General features: G+C 35.9%; 1 protein-coding gene across 2 annotated transcripts; it reads left to right on the top strand.

Annotated features, from left to right (window-relative positions):
* Nucleotides 1-6,082: 6,082 nt before the first annotated feature.
* On the top strand, nt 6,083-20,385 carry LOC121414168. Of its 2 annotated transcripts, none has more exons than XR_005969811.1 (3): nt 6,083-6,303; nt 17,356-17,569; nt 18,727-20,385. XR_005969811.1 is itself a non-coding variant. In XM_041607244.1 (3 exons), exons 1-3 carry the CDS (start codon nt 8,759-8,761, stop codon nt 18,908-18,910), a joined length of 405 nt encoding a protein of 134 aa, XP_041463178.1. In that variant the 5' UTR covers nt 8,664-8,758; the 3' UTR covers nt 18,911-20,385. The 2 variants fall into 2 exon arrangements, 1 of the variants encoding a protein (XP_041463178.1); XM_041607244.1 differs by lacking the exon at nt 6,083-6,303 and adding an exon at nt 8,664-8,765.
* The last annotated feature ends 99 nt before the right edge of the window (nt 20,386-20,484 follow it).

Below are 20,484 nucleotides of genomic sequence, written 5' to 3'. Positions count from 1 at the left end.
TCAAAATTGAATTTTTAAATTTTCTAAACAAAGCAAGGTTATTTTCTTTTAGTTGTTCTCTCCACATTTTTGGTATTGACATTATACAAACTGCATATTCTGACAACCATTGTCCATCAAGATTGACTAACTTTTCTTTTAATTTATTTACAGTAAGAACGGTATTCTTAGATACCAGATCACCTATGAACAAAATATTTGACCGTATCCAGTTCCTAAATAACAACATCCTTCCATTATGTCTGATATTGTTGTTAAACCATAACAATTCTTTGCAAATCTCTGCACTTGATATTATTTTTTTCTTTTCCTTAAGCATTTTTTCTTTTTTAAAAGTAAAATAGACATATAATATATCACGATAAAACTTTGGAATCGTTTTCAATGACAGGATATATTGTGGATCACACTTACAATTTCTTAAAATAAAGCTTCCACCTAATTTATCAAACCAATAATCAAACATCCATTTCCATTTTGATTTAGTGTCATCGAAATATTTGAAAAGCCATCTTAACTTAAAACTGTTTAACTGTATACCTAGATCTAACATATTTAATCCACCATTTGACAAATCATTAATTACCATAGTTCTTTTTACTTTGTGAATTTTGGATCCCCAAAGAAAGTTCATCATTAATTTGTCAATTTTTTTTACCAGGTCGTTAGGACAAAAAATAATTTGAGCAGTGTATACAAATTTAGACAATATTAATGTTTTTAAGACAATTATCTTACCTTTATATGTAAGATTTCGTTGTTTGCAAATGTTAAGCAATCTTTCTATTTTATTAATTTTGTCCTTTGACCAATTAAGTTCGCAGCTCATTGATTCATGTCTTGTAAAAATTATACCAAGTGCTTTAACATAATCCTCAGCCCATGGAATATTACTTATCATTTCTAAAGGTTTATCTTTCCCCAACCACATAACTTGTGTTTTTTCCTTGTTTAAAATAACACCTGAAACTTTTCCAAAATCTATTATATGCTCTATGGCCTTATTTCCTGAATAATTATTTTGCATAAAAAGTGTCATGTCGTCAGCTAGCTGACATAACTTTATTTCTTTAGATTTTTCTCCAATACAAATTCCCTTTATATCCTTGTCACTTCTGATTTTGTTGCTGACAAACTCAACCGCTAAGATAAAAAGTAACGCAGATAACGGGCAACCTTGCCTTATCCCTCTAGTGGGGTAAAATGTTTCTGTAAAATATCCATTCAAAAGAACGCAATTCGATATTTGTGTATATAGAATCGAAACCCATTTTCTAAACATTATTTTGAAACCATATTTTTCTAAACATTCATCTATAAAATTCCACTCCAGACTGTCGAATGCTTTGTAGAAATCTACAAATATAAGACGACCATCAATCTGTTCAAGTTGTGTGTAGTCAATAATATCCTGAATCACTTTTGCATTACAATACCCGATTCTACCTTTTATATAACCAACTTGATCTTCATTTATCAGTAATGTTAATATATTTTGCAATCTATTAGCTAAGACCATTGCAGCCAATTTGTAGTCAACGTTGAGTAACGTTATTGGCCTCCAATTTCTAATATCTTCTTTATCTCCCTTTTTATACAATAATGTTATAATACCCTGCCGTTGGGTGTACGATAAACGTCCATTCTCAAAGCCCGCATTCAAACTAAACAAAACTAAATCCTGTATATCTTCCCAGAATTCGATGTAAAATTCTACCGTCAGTCCATCTCCGCCCGGTGTTTTATTTCGTTTCATATTTTTCAGTGCCTGTGTTATTTCTAACTTTGATATTTTACCTTCACATGTATTCGCTTCTTCACTTTTCAATTGTGGTCCATCTATGTCTTGAACGTACTCTCTAACCTCATATGTGTTCTTATTTAACGAAGTATATAATTTCGAGTAGAATTTATGTACATAGTTCAAAATTTTACTCATTCTATGCTCATTTTTCCTTCCTATCTTCAAAGACGTAATAGTCTTTTTAACTGCATTCTGTCTTTCTTTTTCAACAAAATATTTCATATTTGTCTCTCCTTCTTCATAATACTGCACTCTTGACCTGATTTGTGCACCGGCACATTGTTTCGAGTAAAATTGTTCTATTTTCCTTCTCAATTCTACTATATCTTTTTTATTGTTATCGTTTTCAGTGCTCTTAATCAACTCTTCATATTTCTTTTCTAAAGTTCTTATATTAACATTCTCTTTTCTTTTTAATCGTTTTGGCAAAGGTTCATATAGTAAACAGCGGTTGTATAAAATTTTATACAGGTTGTATAATTTTGTTTTTTCTGTGTAGTGAACAGGATGTATCTCCCCGCTAGACGCAGCTAGCGGCGGCGCGCTGCTCAGATTAAAGCAGATTAACAGCCCCATTAATCCTAGATTTTATCATTGCAGCTTCTCGCCGCTTCTCGCAGCTTGCACGCGGTCAACTTGCAGGCGAATACTCGTACTCAAGATGTGCTTTCTAAATCCGTTGGTGAAATGTGCGCGACCGATGAGGCGATTTTTTTTGTCTGCCCGACACGAAATAAAGGTATTAAAGTATGAAATATTGAGCTAAAAAGTGTCTTAGATCTTTAGCAAAATAATTCTTATACATTTCGAGGTGGAAAGATTCATATTGATATTAGTTTTATATTATTTCCGTTGCATAATAATGATCTATTTCTTCCAACAAAGTACGATCATCACTTATTCTTAATCCGACCCCGACATGAAATAGGACATAGTAACTTCTAGCAATGTAAGATCATCGCTTGCGTGTTTGTTTAGGTCCGTTCCGGCACGAAATGAAAGTATAAAAGAATGAAATATTGAGCTAAAAAGTGTCTTAGGAGGTTTTAAAAATATTTCTGGTACGTTTCAATGTGGAAAGATTTGTATTCATGTAACTAAACTTTACGAAATAATTATGTATTTCTTAGAACAATGTACGATAATCGCTTGTTCTTGAATTCGACCAGACAATCAATAATACAAGATATGGAATATTAAAAGATAAATGGGTCGTAAATACTTTTAAATAGTTTGAAGGCGGAATGAATCTAATTACCCTTCGTATAGTAATCTACGGTATTTTCCCAAATGTATGATTATCGCTTGCCTGTTTGTTTCCGCTCCGGCACGAAATGAACGGGGAAATTAAGGAAATATTGAGCTAAAAAGTGTTTTAATGGTTATAAAGATATTTCTGGTACGTTTAAGGTGGAAGGATTCGTATTCATATAATCAAACTTGTGAAATAATTATGCATTTTTTTTTAACAATGTCCGATGATCGCTTGTTCTTGAATTCGACCAGACATTTAATAAAATAAAATATATGAAATATATAAATGGGTCGTAGATTATTCAAAATATAGGCCTACTTTTAAATAGTTTTAGGTCCGTTCCGGCACGAAATGAAAGTATAAAAGAATGAAATATTGAGCTAAAAAGTGTCTTAAGAGGTTTTAAAAATATTTCTGGTACGTTTCAATGTGGAAAGATTTGTATTCATGTATCTAAACTTTACGAAATAATTATGTATTTCTTTGAACAATGTACGATAATCGTCGCAATTCGAACAGATATGTAATAAAACAAAATGTATGAAATATTAATAGATTACACGGATCCTAGATTATTCGAAATATACTTTCAAAATGGTTTTAAGGCGGAAAGAATCTAATTACCTTTAGTAATAATCTACGATATTTTCCAACAATGTACGATTATCGCTTGTGTGTTTGTTTCCACTCTGGCACGAAATGAAGGTATAAAAGAATGAAATATTGAGCTAAAAAGTGTTTTTAATTGTGTTAAAAAATATTTCTGGTACGTTTCAAGGTGGAAAGATTCGTGTTCATATAATTAAACTTGCGAAATAATTATGCATTTCTTTGAACGATGTCCGACGATCGCTTGTTCTTGAATTCGACCAGACATTTGATAAAACAAAATATATGGAATATTAATAGATATGGGTCGTAGATTATTCGAAATATACTTTTAAATAGTTTTAAGGCGGAAAGAATCCAATTACCTTTCGTTGTAATCTACGGCATTTTCCAACAATGTACGATTATCGCTTGCGTGTTTGTTTCCGCTCTGGCACGAAATGAACCGAGAAATGAAGGTATAAAAAATGACATATTGGGCTAAAAAGTGTCTTAAATGGTTTTGAAAATATTTCTGGTACGTTTCTAGGTGGAAAGATTCGTGTTCATATAATAAAACTTGCGAAATAATTACGTATTTCTTTGAACAATGTACGATAATCGCTTGTTCTTGAATTCGACCAGAAAACAAAATATATCAGTGTAGTAAAATCACGCGAAATCGTCATTACGCAAACATGTAATAAAATGAGGTCACCACAGTGAATCGATAACAGCGAGAGCGCTGCACATTGCCAGCGGTTCACGGAGATTTGCACGCAAAACCTATGAGAAACGAGCGAGAGCGAACGATTCCACGAGCTCTTCCCCCTTCTTTCCCTTCCCGGCGATTTGTCCCAAAACAAAAGGATTTCTGCAAAGTACGATACTTTGTTTTTCAACTTTATTAGCATTCGATCTATCCGCGCCGATTTTTTTTTACCGTGGCATTTTGTTATAAATTACCAAAAGAACCTGTACATCAGTTTTGCCGAGCTGAATAAAACGACTGATAGGCGTTTATGACAGCCGTCATTCACGTAAACTTTTGTATCCGATATGTAAACTTTCATTCTACACGTAGTGTACTGATCAATATGCACACAACGTCGTACTTGAAGGTTCGTTATAGTATTAATATTCATAGGTGATAGCAACGGGGAACATAAGATTGACATGTACAATAAAAACCAGTAAAAACTATTTAAAAATGATGAGTCCTTGATGCAGTTCACCGACACAGTGAAGGATCAGGATCGTCAATTACAAAACAGATGAACATGATGAAATTATAAAACTTACATGACTTGTCCAATATCGCATGAATCATTAATATCCCTTATTTTTCCTCTGGCTTATGACTGTTAAGTGCAGAAAAGGGGAAACGGTGAATAATTTGGTACTGGCTGTATGGTCCCGTGGTCAGTTAGCGTGCATGTACGGTAGGCCTACATTCACAATGATCACGTCGATGGTCAGAGAACAATTTCCCTCATTCATCTCAATCCTGTCTTATCATTACATGTATCATGTGTATACCAGGGAGATGGGGGTTGGTGTGTGCATTAACGTGTGCATACAAGGAAAGATAGCCGAGGTATAGGCCTTAGTTTGTGTGTAAGTTCATTGGGTATGTTGGGTCGTCTCTTTGGTCAAGAGCGTGGGTGCTGTGTGCATCATAGCACGGTGCAAGCTTGTGTGTCAAATACGCGCGAAACGACTAATAACTATGGGGCGCCAAGTGTCCGCCAGTATATTCTGTGCAATTCAAGCAATTCCGTACACAAAATGTGTTTTTATTCAGACGAAAATCTTTTCGTCATGACGCTGTTTTATTTCGTACACGAAATTTATTTTGTGTCACACAAAATTAATTTTGTCTCAACGAAAAAAATTTCGTCTAGACGAAATGTAATTGCGTCCACAAACTTTTTTTGGCGTGCCATACTCCGTCCAATTCACGCCATTCCGTACACAAAAGTTTTTTTGTTCATATGAAAATGATTTCGTCATGATGCAATTTTATTTCGTATACGAAATTATTCTTGTCACACAAAATAAATTTTCGTCGAGACAAAATGTAATTTCGTCCACAAAATTTATTTCGTACACACGAAATGAATTTTGATCTAACGAAATGGCACCCCAAGTGTTCAAAGGAAAATTCTGTAGGAAAATTTGTGTTTCACTCCAACGAAATTCATTTCGTCATGATGCAGTGTGATTTCGTATACGAAATCTATTTTGTGTCACACTTATAATCAATTTCGTCGAGACGAAATAAAATTGCGTCCTCAAAATTCATTTCGTTGCGATGCGAATATCTATTCCGTCGATGAAATGATTTTGTGTCACATCACAAAAAATTCCGTCGACAAAATGATTTTGTGTCACATCACAAAAAATTCCGTCCATGTAAAATAATTCTGTCTCCTCTTTCTGGCAGGGTATATGAGATCGTCGCTGATTGGCTGCACCTTGCTCAAGCCGATCTTCGATCGATCGATATCCGGCCGCGGGACGGTCACACTCACAGGTCGGCATGTTGGTGAACCTTTCCTGTTTAGCTTAGATTTCACGTTATCATGGTTATTCATGCCAACAAGAGCTGCAAACAACTTCTCTAATTAGTAGAATGTGGACGGACATTGCATTCGTAAGTTCAGCTATGTTTGAATTACGTTGAAAACAAAATGGGAAATCGTAGTGGTTGCCATACGTGCTACTTTCATTTGCAAGAAGCTGTGTACTGTAAAAATTATAGTCCCATGTATTCAAGTTTGTGTACTGTAGTCAGACAAAGGGGGGGGGGGGATTGGTCTTTTCTGCACACCTAAAATGGTGAGGAATTATACAGGCTGAAGATATTTTGGCCTAGAACTTAGCAAATAATGTAAAATTCATACAGAGCAAAATGCTGAAAATTTCATTGAAATCAGATGACAAATATATTTTTTTTAATTTGAAATAACAAATTTATTCAACAGTTTGGGCATGTTGGGCGGGCTTGGCCGCAACTTGGCGCAAGTTTACCCAGCCTCACTAACCTCGTACCCCGGGCCGGGGCACTTGAACAAAAAAGTGGTGGGGGTGTGCCGCAGGAGAGACAAAAACGGGGGCCTTGGGCTTGGAGCGGGAGTATTGTAAAAAGGAGGGTCCTCGGAACGGGGTTTGGAACTAAAATTTTGTGAAATGGGGGTCCTTGGAAGTTGGAACGGATCGATCGCCAGCGTGTGAGTACGTGCGTATGCATCCCTATGGAACGGGCATCCGTGATGCAGCTAGCGCAGCCTCCGCCGGGTGCGCTCGCTCAGAGACGATGGTCGGACAGCGCTCTGTGGCCGCTTTTCACCAAAATTGCAGCAGATCAATGCGACCGGAATGGCGTAACGAAAAATATGCGAAGCTTTGGAGCGAATTTCTTCTTTTTTCTAGATAAGAACAAAATGCTTTGCCTTGGAGCAGCTTTCTTTGTTTTTTTCTCAATAAGACAAAAATGCTATGCCTTGGCTTGGAACGGAAATTTGGGTGTAAAAATGGGGGTCCCCTCCGCGGCACATACCCACTATGCATTATATACTGAGTGCCCCCCCCCCCCGGCCTCGTACTAGTGTGAGTGCCCTAGCCTAGGCTACTCCACTTACACGTATTGCGATGTTTCAGTCTTGATTCAGGCCCTCTTCAAATTCAGCTCCTCTGTAATTATGCTCTCGCAGACAAAGTCCGGAGGGGGCATTAAGCGTTCCACCTGTCCATTGATTTGCCTGCCTCCCCCCCCCACCCCCACTTGGTTTCAGTGCAATAAATTGAAATATATTTGATTGTTTTTTTTTAAATTTAGGTGTGTTGGTAGAGGACACTCTAGGCACCGTGCCTATTAATTCCTGTGTTAAAAAAGTGAGTGCACGCGAATTAAAAGTTGGACTTAAATTACTAGATTTTAACATGGAACTCCATTAAGAAAACTATTTTTAATTAGTCCCTAGATACTACTTCTTTTCTTGGGGTATTGAAGCCTATTCGTCCAGAACTTGCTCAACTTTTGCGACTAGCCTTGTCGCCATAGGGTTGTACACATCCTCGTTTAATACTGATTGTCACGTGACACGGCAATGTGTGTGTGTGTGTGTCGTTAGGCTGTTTGGCCTGTATTCAATCAAGGCGTTCTATCCGTTATGATTTTATATTGAAGCAGAATACATCAGGTATAGGCCCATGTCAAGTCAAATCGATACAGGGATCGAGGGGGGAGGGGTAGAGCAAAAAATTCCCAGTCACATGGTATGAAAATGATATTTTTTAATGATTGTTCATGCATTAGGGCAAACCCCTGTGTGGCAGGAGCATGATGAGTAAAAAAAATGAATTAGTAGAAAGAAAGAGGCCGAAACATATGGCACGTGGGAATAAAGTTGCTTTATATGTTCCAAGCGAATGAAGCAAGCGAGAAAAAACCTTTCGTGCAAATCTAAATTTGAGACAGATATCTTACCTTACACTTTTCCTAATTTTGGTTTCTTTAATTCCCTTCATTTTTTTATATCTTGGTTGTACGTAGAACATTCGGGGGGCATGCACTGGGCATAACCCTGGCTTGTGTACCCCAGTGCTAAATCAGCAGGTGGGTTTTGATATCTCTGGATCTTTAGCAATTTTAAAACTTTTTATAGAATGGATGAGAAAATCCCTGCAATCTGATTGGTTGAGAGCAATGCAAAAATTTTACTGGGCTGCATGAACGATATCCCGATAATCAAAACGCAACGATATCCACTGTAAACAAGCAATCGCCCGAAAAGTGGAGGTGCCGTGGCCGAGTGGTCTAAGGCGCCTGGCTATACATGGAAAGTCCGGACATCGATCCCCGGCCGCGGCACCTATGCCCGTGAGCAAGGCATTTAATCTACAATGCTCTTTTATCCTGCTTTCAAATAAATGGAAATGCTATATGCATTATTGGTAACTAGGTGTGCACTTGTTTTTAAAAAAAAAAAAAAAAAAAAAAAAAAAAAAAAGGTCATTGTGATGTCATCGCGCATGTACTGTTACCGTCACTTGTTTACGTCAAAATTTGAATTTCGATCAAAGCAGAATGAATCAAAGGATGCAAAATGATCTGTAAGTACAAATACGGTACCGTAATTGTCATTGGGATTAAAACTGCCCACATACTCGTTAGTTGAGAAGTACGATCTAACGTTAGATCTATACTGCCCTGGGCTGGCTGTGCACAGCGAAATATCCACTGCAGGCCCAGGCAGGCGCTGGCCCCCGGCGCGGCCCGCATACACACACACAGCTACATGTATTGGAGGTCCGAGGCTGCCTCAACTGCTCAAGATATAGTCAATGCAAAGCTGTATCTGGCATTTTGGGTATAACAATATCTTTGTGGCAACATTATCCAGTTAAGCCCATATTTATGTTGTCCAGGGTTATCAAAGTGTCTGCGCTCTGCATTAGATTTTGGAATTTTCATGCATCGATCCGGTAAATAAATCATGCGTCCAGTAAATAAATCATGCGTCCGGTAAAAAAAATCATGTGTCCGGTAAATTAAATTTACCGGACGCATGAAATTATCATGCATCCAGTAAATCATTAATTTTTGTGGTTTATTAAAAAAAAAATTCCATTCTATAAAACAGATGATGCATGGGTTTCTTTCGTGGGTCAGTGGAACTGTGTGCATGTGGTTACCTTGTACACAGAGTTCCTACTGACCCACTCTAACGCATCATTTGTATATAGATGGCTACTATTTTTTATTAAATCGCGAGTGTAGACCTAAATGTAATTATAGAAAAACATTTCGTTAAGGTTTTTATTTTTTTGACCCCCCCCCCATAAAAGAAGGAAAAACAATTATAAATGAAGTTATAATATACACCCCTTTAATGATTTCGCTTTTTCTTCTCTCTTTTCCCCTCCTTTTTTTTTGGGGGGGGACCTTTTCGTTTATTTCCCAGTCTTCCCTTTCTCCCCCCCCTCTCTCTTTCTTTCTTTCCTTTTCTCTTATCTGGATTTTTTTTCCGGTGAAATCCACTAGGGATCAAGGGCCAGCCTGCATGCCCCTGCAGCGGTTTACGCCTCTGCCGTGGTATACGCATGATCTTAACCCTAAAAAGACTGAATCAGCCCCCCCTCGACATTTTTCGTGATAAATCCGCCGCGCAAATCTTTTTGACCGCGTTGCTCGCCGACTTTTTACTTTCAAGTCTCGCACAACTTTTGAGACCAAAATTGTGACCCCCGGTACACAGTTTCGAAATTACGCAACATTTCGTTCGTGCATGCAGACCCAAAATTACTCAAAAACGTGAATTTGTGTACAAATCCAATACAAATAGTGTTTTTAGCCAAAATTCATAAATGTATTATTATTTTTCCTTTTACTGCTTAAAATCAATTTATTTTATCTTTTTCATGGTCAAAATAAAGTCCCTGACAATTTCCATTGAAAAAACAATGAAAAACAAAGTCGAAAAACAATGAAATACAGAAGAAATTTAGAAAACAATAGAATACATAAGAAAATAAACATGATGTTGAAATTTTTTAAAAATAAATTTGATCAGATGCCTATCTAGAGTAGGTGAAACAAAAATTAGCATTTCAGGGGCATTATTTTATTAATTAGAGCAAACTAATGATTTTACGCAAAAATTAGCATAATTAATGAAACATGAGATTTTTTGCATAATTTGATGTGATAATTTGGTAGATTATGCCATGGGTAATGTGTGCCAATTTTCGTCGCGATCGCGCAATCGACGTCCGAGATCATAAGGGGGCGCTGAATCAGCCCCCCTCCCCAGTCTTCTTAGGTATCGAAATAGCCCAGTCTATTTAGGGTTAATCATGATTAAAACTAGAGGTAAATCCAAGATTTTCCAAAGTAGGGGGGGGGGGTGGGGTGAATTTTCTCAAGTACAATTAGACAACTCCCAAAAAAGGTTCTCACTTAAAAAAAACCGGTCATTTTGTCTCACGTAAAGTGATGGTCACTAAAAATGAAAGTCATTTCGTTCGCGTGATATTCGGCAAGCTCCCCCCAAAAAAATAAATAAGAAAAGGGAAAGTCATTTTGTCCATGTTATATTTGGCAACCCCCCCCCAAAAAAAAAAAAATTAAAATTAAAAAAAAGGTTTTAACTGTAATAATGATCGAAGGTAATTTTGTCTTGCGTAAAATTTGACAAATGAAAAATAAGATTGTCACTAAAAAAATGAATGTAATTTTGACCCACATAAAATTTGGCAAGCCCCCCCCCCCCAAAAAATGAAAAGGTTTTAACAAGCAAAAAAAAGGCTAAAAAGAGAAAGAAGAGACAAGAATATATGAACGAAATATATCCCCATTACAAATAATGCTGTGATCATCATGAGGGAGGGGTCGCATAACTAATATAATTCCAAAATATTTACTATAAATCTCAATAGGGGGATCGTGTAGAAATGCTCACCAACAGTGAGCATTAATATAATCCATTTTAATTTCAACTAATTTTATAAAGTATTAAATGTCTTCCCACCAAATGAAAGTCATATCGCATAACTCCAATTTGTATTAAGGCGTACATTTACCAAAGTCTTGGGTTTGAAATCAGATTCAGAACAGCATTGTCCAACCGGCAACCCATATTTTGGGTAATGTCGCCTATGAGGTCCAAACATTAACATTAATCATTGGTACTAGGAGTGTGTGTGTGTATTTTGAGTTTTTGACAGACGTATATCAATCAGGTTTGATTATTTACGTCTGGGACCGACCTTTAATGTCACAATCCGAAAGACGTGATCAGGGCTCGAACCTCTGCATCAATGTGTAACTTCCCCACAGCTTGGAGTGGGTGACACCATAGGAGTGGATGACACCATAGTAATAATAATAATAATATTCCACATATTTATATAGCGCTTAATGCATCGGAACGACGTCTCTAAGAGACTAAGCGCTTTCCAGACTCAGTATTACCACGGTCATCAGAACCTTGTATGCCTGCGTACAATGTATGCACCTTCTCCACTCCCTGGGGAGCACTCCAACAAGAGTTCCAAGACTCAATTGCTAGGCATACTACATTATACATAGGCTTTCACATCCTACCAGGTACCCATTTAACACCTGGTGGAGAGTGGCAAAGTGGATTAACGCCTTGCCAAAGGACGCTAGTCCATGGCGGGATTCGAACACACGACCCTCTGATAGAACCGGCCAAGTTTGAATTTGGAGTCGGCAGGTCAAAACACATTAAATATGCAATTTAGTTTCCGCATGATAATGTCTTTTTTATGAGTTATGAAATATTCTACTTAATATTTGAACAAATTTGGGTGTGTAGGTAGATGATACCAATACAGGCTAAGTTCGAATTCGGAATATGCTGGTCAAAGATCACAGCTCATTAAATATGCGAGTTGGATTCCTCACGATATCTTATCAAAAGTCATCAGATTTTTTAAAATTTGGGTGTGTTGGTAGATGATGATGCACAGCATTTATATAGTGCCATATATCTGTTAAAGACATTCCAAGGCGTATTGGAGGAGCCAGCCAATCTGGGTCGCCTACAAGGGTGCGCACACAGAACTGTGACCCGCAGGTATCTCCTCCCAATTACTGGTTGGGGGTGCGCATCCGGCGCGACCACTACACTGGGTCATTAAATATGCGAGTTGGTTTCTTATAAAATAACATCAATATGAAATAATCACGTAGGCCTTATATAAAAAGTGCAAAGGCAAGCAATTTTTTTTCTTACTTTTTTTGGAACTTTTATATATGTATTTAGGATGTATTTTGTCCTGAAAATTTAACATTCTAGGCACCGTTTGTGATCCTGAACAAGATGTGTGTGTTCTAGATAATTACTGAGAATGCCAAGCACGAACATAAATTTTAATAAGTGTTCTAGCATGATCCTGTTAAGGACTGTTTAACCATGAGGATGGTACATATTTCAATAATGGGAATGCGAAGCACGAGCTGAAAATTGTTGACATTCCGACCTAAAAAAAATGGTCATTTGTTCTATGCACTAGATCATAAAATGATAGGTACGTAACTAAATAATTGATGCGAGTGCAAATTGGGAATTTGAGTGTGGCAAACTGATTCTGTTTGGTTCTGCTTGCGTAGACTGGGGCCCGTTTCTCAACACCGTTAAGTCTTCTAACTTCTTAACTAAATTGGAAATAGTTAGCTACCTGTTAGCGAACTGTTTCACGAATCCCTCTTTGCCAAGATCGGGGACAACTTGACCAAATAGTTATGACATCTCCAAACCTGTCATAACTTACTTCTTTCTTAAGGGTCAAGTCCACCTCAGAAAAAATGTTGATTTGAATCAATGGAGAAGGACCAGACAAGCACAATGCTGAAAATTTCATCAAAATCGGATGTAAAATAATAAATTAATGACATTTCAAAGTTTCGCTTATTTTGAACAAAATAGTTATATTAACGAGCCAGTTACATTCAAATGAGAGAGTCGATGATGTCACTCACTATTTCTTTTGTTTTTTATTGTTTGAATTATACAATATTTCATTTTTTACAAATTTGACAATTAGGACCTCCTTGCCTGAAGCACAAAATGTTAAAATAATGTAATTCCACGTGTTCAGGGAGGAATGACACTTCATTTCACATGACAATGACGAGAAATAAAAATAATTCATATTTCATATAATAGATTACAAAAGAAATAGTGAGTGATGTCATCAGTTTCTCATTTGCATATCGACCGAGATGTGCATAACTGTTTTGTGAAATGAAGCGAAACTTTAGAATGCCATAACTTTCTTATTTTACATGCAATTTTGTTGAAATTTTCAGTGTTATGGTTGTTGAATTTTTCTCTTTTTATTCAAATAAAGTTTTTGTTGGAGTGGACTTGTCCTTTATGTAGTGATATCATGTGGATAGACTGTGACATTCAAATGAGCCTCGAAATTTGAAAATTTTATTACGTAATAATTTAAAGAAAAATGAATTATATAGCAAACAAGTGGGATAAATCATTCAATAGTAATTGTAATGCACAGAAATTATAACAAGTGTTAATTTAACCCTAAATCTCCCGGGTATTTTGATTCTTGTCATTCCCGGGGGGGGGGCCATTATGGCCCCCCCTTAAGATCTCGGCCGCCGATCACGCGAGCGACGCAAAAATTTGCACGCTGGTAGTGTGCGATGAAATCTACAAGGCTGTATGGTAAAATTTTCCAAAAAAAAGAGATTTTATTTTATATGAATTAATTATGCTAATTTATGCAAAAATCATACTTTTTGCTCTAATTCACTAAATAAAGCTCCTAGAATGCTAATTTTTGGTAAAAATTTTCTTTGTAGCATTCTTAACAATCGTAATTCAAAAAAACTTTGGTTTGGAAATGAATTTCTTATGTATTTTATTGTTTTATGAATTTCTTATGTATTTCTTTGTTTTTTTACTTTTTGTTTTTTATTGTTTTTTCAATGGAAATTGTTCCAGACATAATTCTGATCATAAACAAGGCAAAAATAATTAAGTTTAATCAGTAAAAGTAGAAATAATGATACATTTATGAATTTTGGCTAAATACGCAATTTGCATTGGATTTGTACATGAAATCACGTTTATGAGCAATTTTGGGTCTGACATGCACTTGCATAATGTTGCGTAATGTCGTAACCGCGTACCCGGGCTTCACAACTTTGGTCTCAAAATTTGCGCGAGACTTGAATGTAAAAAGTCAGTGAGCTGCGAGGTGAAAAAATTTCGCGCAGCAGATATATCGTGAAAATTGTTGAGGGGGGGGGCCATTATGGCCCCCCCCGGAGAATTAGGGTTAAGGTAGTAAAATAATTGAATTGACAAAGATTCTACCACTTCAGGTCATCCATAATTGGACTCGTTTTCAGACCCTTATCAAAATTTTAATAAATTCTTCCTCTAATATACGCATAGCATTCATAAAATTGTGCGTTTAGGTATCTAAAGAGTTTAACAATCCATGATAATATATTTTTTGATGATGTTTGGAATCCTGAAAATCTGTTTGATTATCATCATGTTAAAGGCAAAAAGAAGCTGCTGAAAACTGCTTATCTAAAAAAAAAAAAGAGCCAATGGAGTAAATTAGAGAGTCAAAAGGGGGCCTAAGCTTTCGATCCTAGCAGAATCTTCGTCGGAGGCAAAATGACAAACATATAAAGTGGAACAACCATGATATAGACCACAAACATCCAACAGCAACACTAGAAACCATCATGTTAGGAAGAAAGCCTTATGGTTTACTTACGTAAACTATTCAAATTTTATATCTTGGGATAAATATCTCAATGTCCACTTACATGTGATTTTTTTTATCATGATATGAATTAGTGTTAATTTCATTTCCTCAGAAATTTAATGCCCATGTCTGCATGTTTAAGTACTTTTTAAGCATATTTTGCCTCTATTTTTTGCAACTTTTGGAAAATTTGCTATTTTGTGACTAAGGCTACGTCTGGTATGTACTTTCCACCAATAGTATCAATATGATATTAATGGATTCTAGTTAATCCTTTTGGGTAATTTTGGAACTAATTCTGTGTTTGGTAGATAAATAGGACTAACTTGTCCAGGTGTTGAGAAACGGGCCCCTGCTGATGAGTAGGCCTAGAGTTTTTATGCCCCTGCAGATGAAGCCCGGAGGGGGCATTAAGTGTTGCCCCTGTCAGCCCCCCCCCCCCTTGGTTTCCGCGCAATAACTTGAAAAACATTCAATGGATTTAAAAAAATTTGGTGTGTAGGTAGATCCGTAGATGTCACCAAAATACAGGCTAAGTTCACAGCTCATTATGCAAGTTGGTTCAAAATTTATTTTTTTGATTATATTTATATGCGTATTGATTTCTGCATGATATTAAGTTCAATCATATTGAATGGATTTCTGATCGCGTTAACTGGGGCCCGGGTTGGCACGTTTTAACCAGTGTGTTTTAAAACACATTTTTTTTACTTGTGTGTTATAAATAAATCCTCTTTCTCTTCCCCCCTTTACTCTTTCTTGATTGCTTTGTCATGTTCCTCTTCTCCCTGTTCAATCTTGCACAGCAATCAATATTAAGAATATCATTTTAACAAACAAATCTATGTGATTAGCTCACTTTTATCTACAATAAATTCGTAAACATGGCAGGGCCACACAACATTCAAGACTATTTTTGGAATGCATGCATGGTTACGCAGTTATGATATACACAAGTGCATATTATCAGATCCCGAATTGCTTAAAATCTTGATTTCATGTACAACTCAATGTGAGTCATTGCCAAAATTTGTATCTGTATCATTATTTTCAGAAATTGCTGAAAATTTCTATTAGTAATAAATTTGAAAATCTGTACATAAGAAAAATGAAAAAGTAAAAAAAAAAACATTACCAGTAACCTACATAGACTGGGCTATTTCATTTCCTAAGAAGACTGGGGGGGGGGGGGGCTTTATGATCTGGGCAGTCAATCATGGGATCACAGCGATGATTGGCAAACGCATTACCCATGGTATATTCTAAAAAACTATAATCAAATTTTGCCTAAATCTCATTGCTAATTTACGCGTAAAATCAAAAGTTTGCTCTAATTAACTAAATAATGCCCCTGAAATGATCACTTTTGGTTCACAGACTCAATATATTTCAACATCACACTTATTTTCTTATGTGTTTATTGTTGTTTCAATGGAAATAGTCGGGGACCATATTTGACCGTAAAAAAGTTGAAATTAATTGATTTTAATCAGTAAAAGGAAATATAATGGCACATTTATGAATTATGGCTAAAAACACTATTTCCATAGATTTGTACGCAAATTCACATTTTTCCAGCAACTTTTGGTCTGCATGCACTTCCAAAATGTTGTGTAACTTCCAAAATGTTGTGTAATTTCGAAAGCACATACCAGGGGGTCGCAATTTTGGTCTCAAAAGTTGCGCGAGACTCGAAAAAGTGAGTGAGTGATGCTGTAAGTCTGTGAGTGATGCGGTAAAAAAAATTGTGCAGTGGATTTATTGCAAAATATGACAAGGGGGTAAATCAGCCCCCAGTCTCATAAGGGTTAAAAACATTATATAGGCCTACTGATTGTTTTTAATATACATTTGATCAGAATTCCTGAATTAAAAAAATAAGTAGTTCAAGGGCTATATTTATAGGTTTGAATTGAATTTGTATTTTATGCCCTAAAATTGGTATAATTGATTCAAATGAAATAAAGCATATTGATTTACCCGAAATGAAATTAAGCTTTGAAACCCAATGTATATCAATTTTTCCATTGTGCAAATTCTCCTCGCCCCCCCCCTCGATTGACAAGACTCAGGACACCTAGGGACAACACGTATATAATCATGTATTAGGAATGAAATGTCATATTACTTATAAAGTGTTTTTTTTTTGTAGGCATTCAATTTCCATGATTTAGTAATTTGGGGGGAAATATCAACTTTTCTGTTCAAAATTCATAAACAAAATTGTGGTAATCTCTTATTAAAACATCAAGAACTGAAATCTTATTTTATTTAGTGTATAGTTTAATTGATTTACAGAAAATTGCATCATAAAACAATAAAAAAACATTTTGTACAATTCTGCGGGGGCATCTGTTTCCTTTGGACACGTCAAACTTTCTTAATTATGTGTAATTGATTCTATGACATGTGTTTACATTTGCTGCAGATTCCCATTCAGCCATTGGACTGAACCGGTACCAAGACCGGAACTGTAACACAGTAAGGATGGTCAATATGAAGCGAGCTTCATTGAATTCCTCCAAGAGCTCTGTACTCTGTTCTGATCATTTTGAAGATGCTTGCTTTGACCTGGGCAGACGATACGTCTTAAACAGGATGCTGTCCCAACCATATTTGATTTCCCGCCTCGTCTTCAGAAGGTACAGTGGATCTATATCATACATGCGTTCTAAAGAAATATATATTCTGTTTTATCTACCTTTGTTTTGATAGAACATTGCTTTAATTATTCAATTTTCAGTAGCAAAATAGAGATGAAAATTATCCTAATCAGGAGGATAACCATGGACCGGGGCCTATACTGTGTATTTACAGTAAACTACTAAATAAATATATTTTTTAAAATTTGGTTTAACTCATAATCCTGGGCTACTTTGAGATTGCATAGCCCAGGGAGGGGGAGGTGGGCTTTTTTGGTCCCCCTCTTCAGATCTTGCCTCTGATCAAAACGAAAACCAATGCACACATCAACATCAATGTAATCTGCAAGCATGGAACTAAAGGTTACAGAATTCATTAAAATTTATTGTTAATAAATTATTTATTGTTAATAAATTAGTAATGCTAATTTATGCGTAATAGAGAATTCTTTGTTTTAAAGGTTAATCTCTAAAGAATTCCCGAAATTCTATGATTTCTAACAAAGTTGCTCAAAAATAAATGGTAAATGACATTTCTAATCTTATGTATTTTATTGTTTCTATAATTCCATATGTATTTCTTTGTTTTGGGGCCTTATGTATTTTATAGTTTTTTTAATGGGATCTGTTCATGGCACTATTCTGATTATAAAAAGCAAAGATTTGATTATTTTCAACCAATAAGTGCAAGAATAATGATAAATTTGTCAATTATGACTGAAAATAGAATTTCCATTGGATTAAATGTGTATACAAAATAATATTTTTGAGCAATTTTTGGTCCGACATAAACTCATAAAATGTTGCGTAACTGAATATCCGGGTGTCTCAAAAGCTCTGCAGAATTGACCAAAAAGTAATCATGGTACCTCATTTCTCATTGTGGACTTATCATGAAAAATGTGGATGGGAGGGGGGCTTATTAAGCCCCCCCCCCCCGGGGCTAGATAGGGTTTATATATCATCATGTATATTTTTAAAAATATTATCTTGTTGCAAGTCACTGCAAAAGGTTTGATTTCTAAACGAATATTGTTCTTCATGGATAATCGAATATTTGATTGAAAAATTATCTTTGAATAGTTATCTTTTCATTCTTGTATCTGTTTTTGTTCAATATTCTTTTTTCTTATTTTTTATTAATTCGTCTTCTACAGAATTCACCCAAACCAAGGTATTTCCCAAAAGACTTTTCGATTCAGCAAACAACCTCCCAGATACTGCAAAGACACCAGTGCCAAAGTCTTCAGCACCTTAATTTCTCGAAGACCACTCCTACTGAATACCAGAAAGTCCAAGAGGGGTAAAGTGGAAGTCAACAACAATAATGGACTGTATTAAAACTTGGAGAAGAGGCTGAAAACCACACAGAAGTCCTACCTTATACATTACTTGCTTTTAAGTTTGGACAAACATTGATTTGCACAACTTTACAACAAAAAATTTACGCTGTGTGGATTCTGATTATTTAAAATAGCTCAATGAAAACGTTTATCACTGGGCATGTAACAAAAATGAATTCATTGAATTTGAAGATGTCTTACAGTATATTCATTCTGATTTGAATGTCAGAAGAGAAAAGTTTGTGAAAAGTAGGAATGACGGCAAGCTGACAGAAGAATAGAATACATGTAGGATAGAACAAGGCCACAGTTATAAATGAGCTGTTGGATAGAGACAAAAAGATGAATTAAGAATGGGGGTGATAGAGAAATAGAGACAGGAATTGGGGAGCCTGTGATGAATGCCTGAGAAAGTAAAAATTACCATATTTTATTTTTTTAAGGATTTGAACAGTTAGGAAGAATGTGGTCTTTTTTCTGTTGTTATTTCTCAAAATACTGGTATGTTTTGTGTACAGAAAGGGGTATAATCCTTTGCAATAATCACTCTCACAGAAAATATTAACTAATCAAAAGAAAAGTCAAATATTTCACTGATTTACAATTGTTCGGTCACTCTCATATCTAAAGTTACCCCCCCCCCCATCATTTCAAGGTATTGGAGAGAGAGGTTGGGCAGGACATGGCTGTCAGCAGAAAAAAAATGCAGGGTGGGGCAAAACAATTTTGGGATATGTGCGAGGGAGCGAATGCGACAGAGCAGAATTTTGTGGGGGGGATATATGCGAGAGAGCAAAATGACAGAAGGAAAATGCAGGGGCCAAGAGATTTGAGGAATATGTAAGAGGGAGCGAAGTGACCAAGCAGAAGAAATGTAGAGGACAACAAATTGTTGGGTATGTGAGGGAGCAAAGCAACCAATTAAAAAAGGAGGTTAGTCAAAACGTTCTTGAATATGAGTAAGGAAGCAACTTGTTCACTTCCGAGCAGTAGGACTCGTTTTAAAATAGCTTAGGAAATATGTGTTTCCTAAGCATGGTAAACACATATTGTAGGCCTATAGTACAATTTAGGTGCTCTAAGAGTTAAATTCTGAATGAGCTGCATTTGCTGGTAAATCATGCGCAGAGGATCTTTGTCTTTTATCCATTTCTACACTTTTCTTTAGATTTCAGTTTTAAGGCGGGAAGGATCCCACCCTCCTGTGGATGCTAATATTTTGACTGACCCTGGATAAATAGAATAATTACAAAAACAAAAATGATGTTTTAATATGAGATTTTTTAATGCCCCTTGAAAGTCCACCATCTTTCTCACTCTCCATCTTTGTTTTTATCCATTTTAACTTTCCAATTCTTTCTCTCTTGATATCTATAAAGTTCAGGTTCACCCTTTTAACTTGCACTATTCCAAGCCCCCAACCAATTGGCATCCACAGGAATGGGGGAGTGGGGCTTCCCCCTAGAAAATAAAGTCAAACAAAAGAAAAATGTGGAAAATAGAAATGGATAAAGACAAATAATCCTCTAGGCATGTCTTACCTACCAATACAGTTCATTCACAATTTAATTC

This window comes from Lytechinus variegatus, chromosome 4 (assembly GCF_018143015.1).
Source record: "Lytechinus variegatus isolate NC3 chromosome 4, Lvar_3.0, whole genome shotgun sequence".
Lineage (NCBI taxonomy): Eukaryota > Metazoa > Echinodermata > Echinoidea > Temnopleuroida > Toxopneustidae > Lytechinus > Lytechinus variegatus.
Note: the sequence above shows the minus strand (reverse complement) of the source record. Positions and strands in the feature narration are given on the sequence as shown.

What these genes read in the sequence shown, in the direction of transcription:
- LOC121414168 (XM_041607244.1), top strand. An exon ending in TCCCGCCTCGTCTTCAGAAG is followed by an intron (nt 17,570 to 18,726) that starts GTACAGTGGATC and finishes CGTCTTCTACAG; the next exon opens with AATTCACCCAAACCAAGGTA.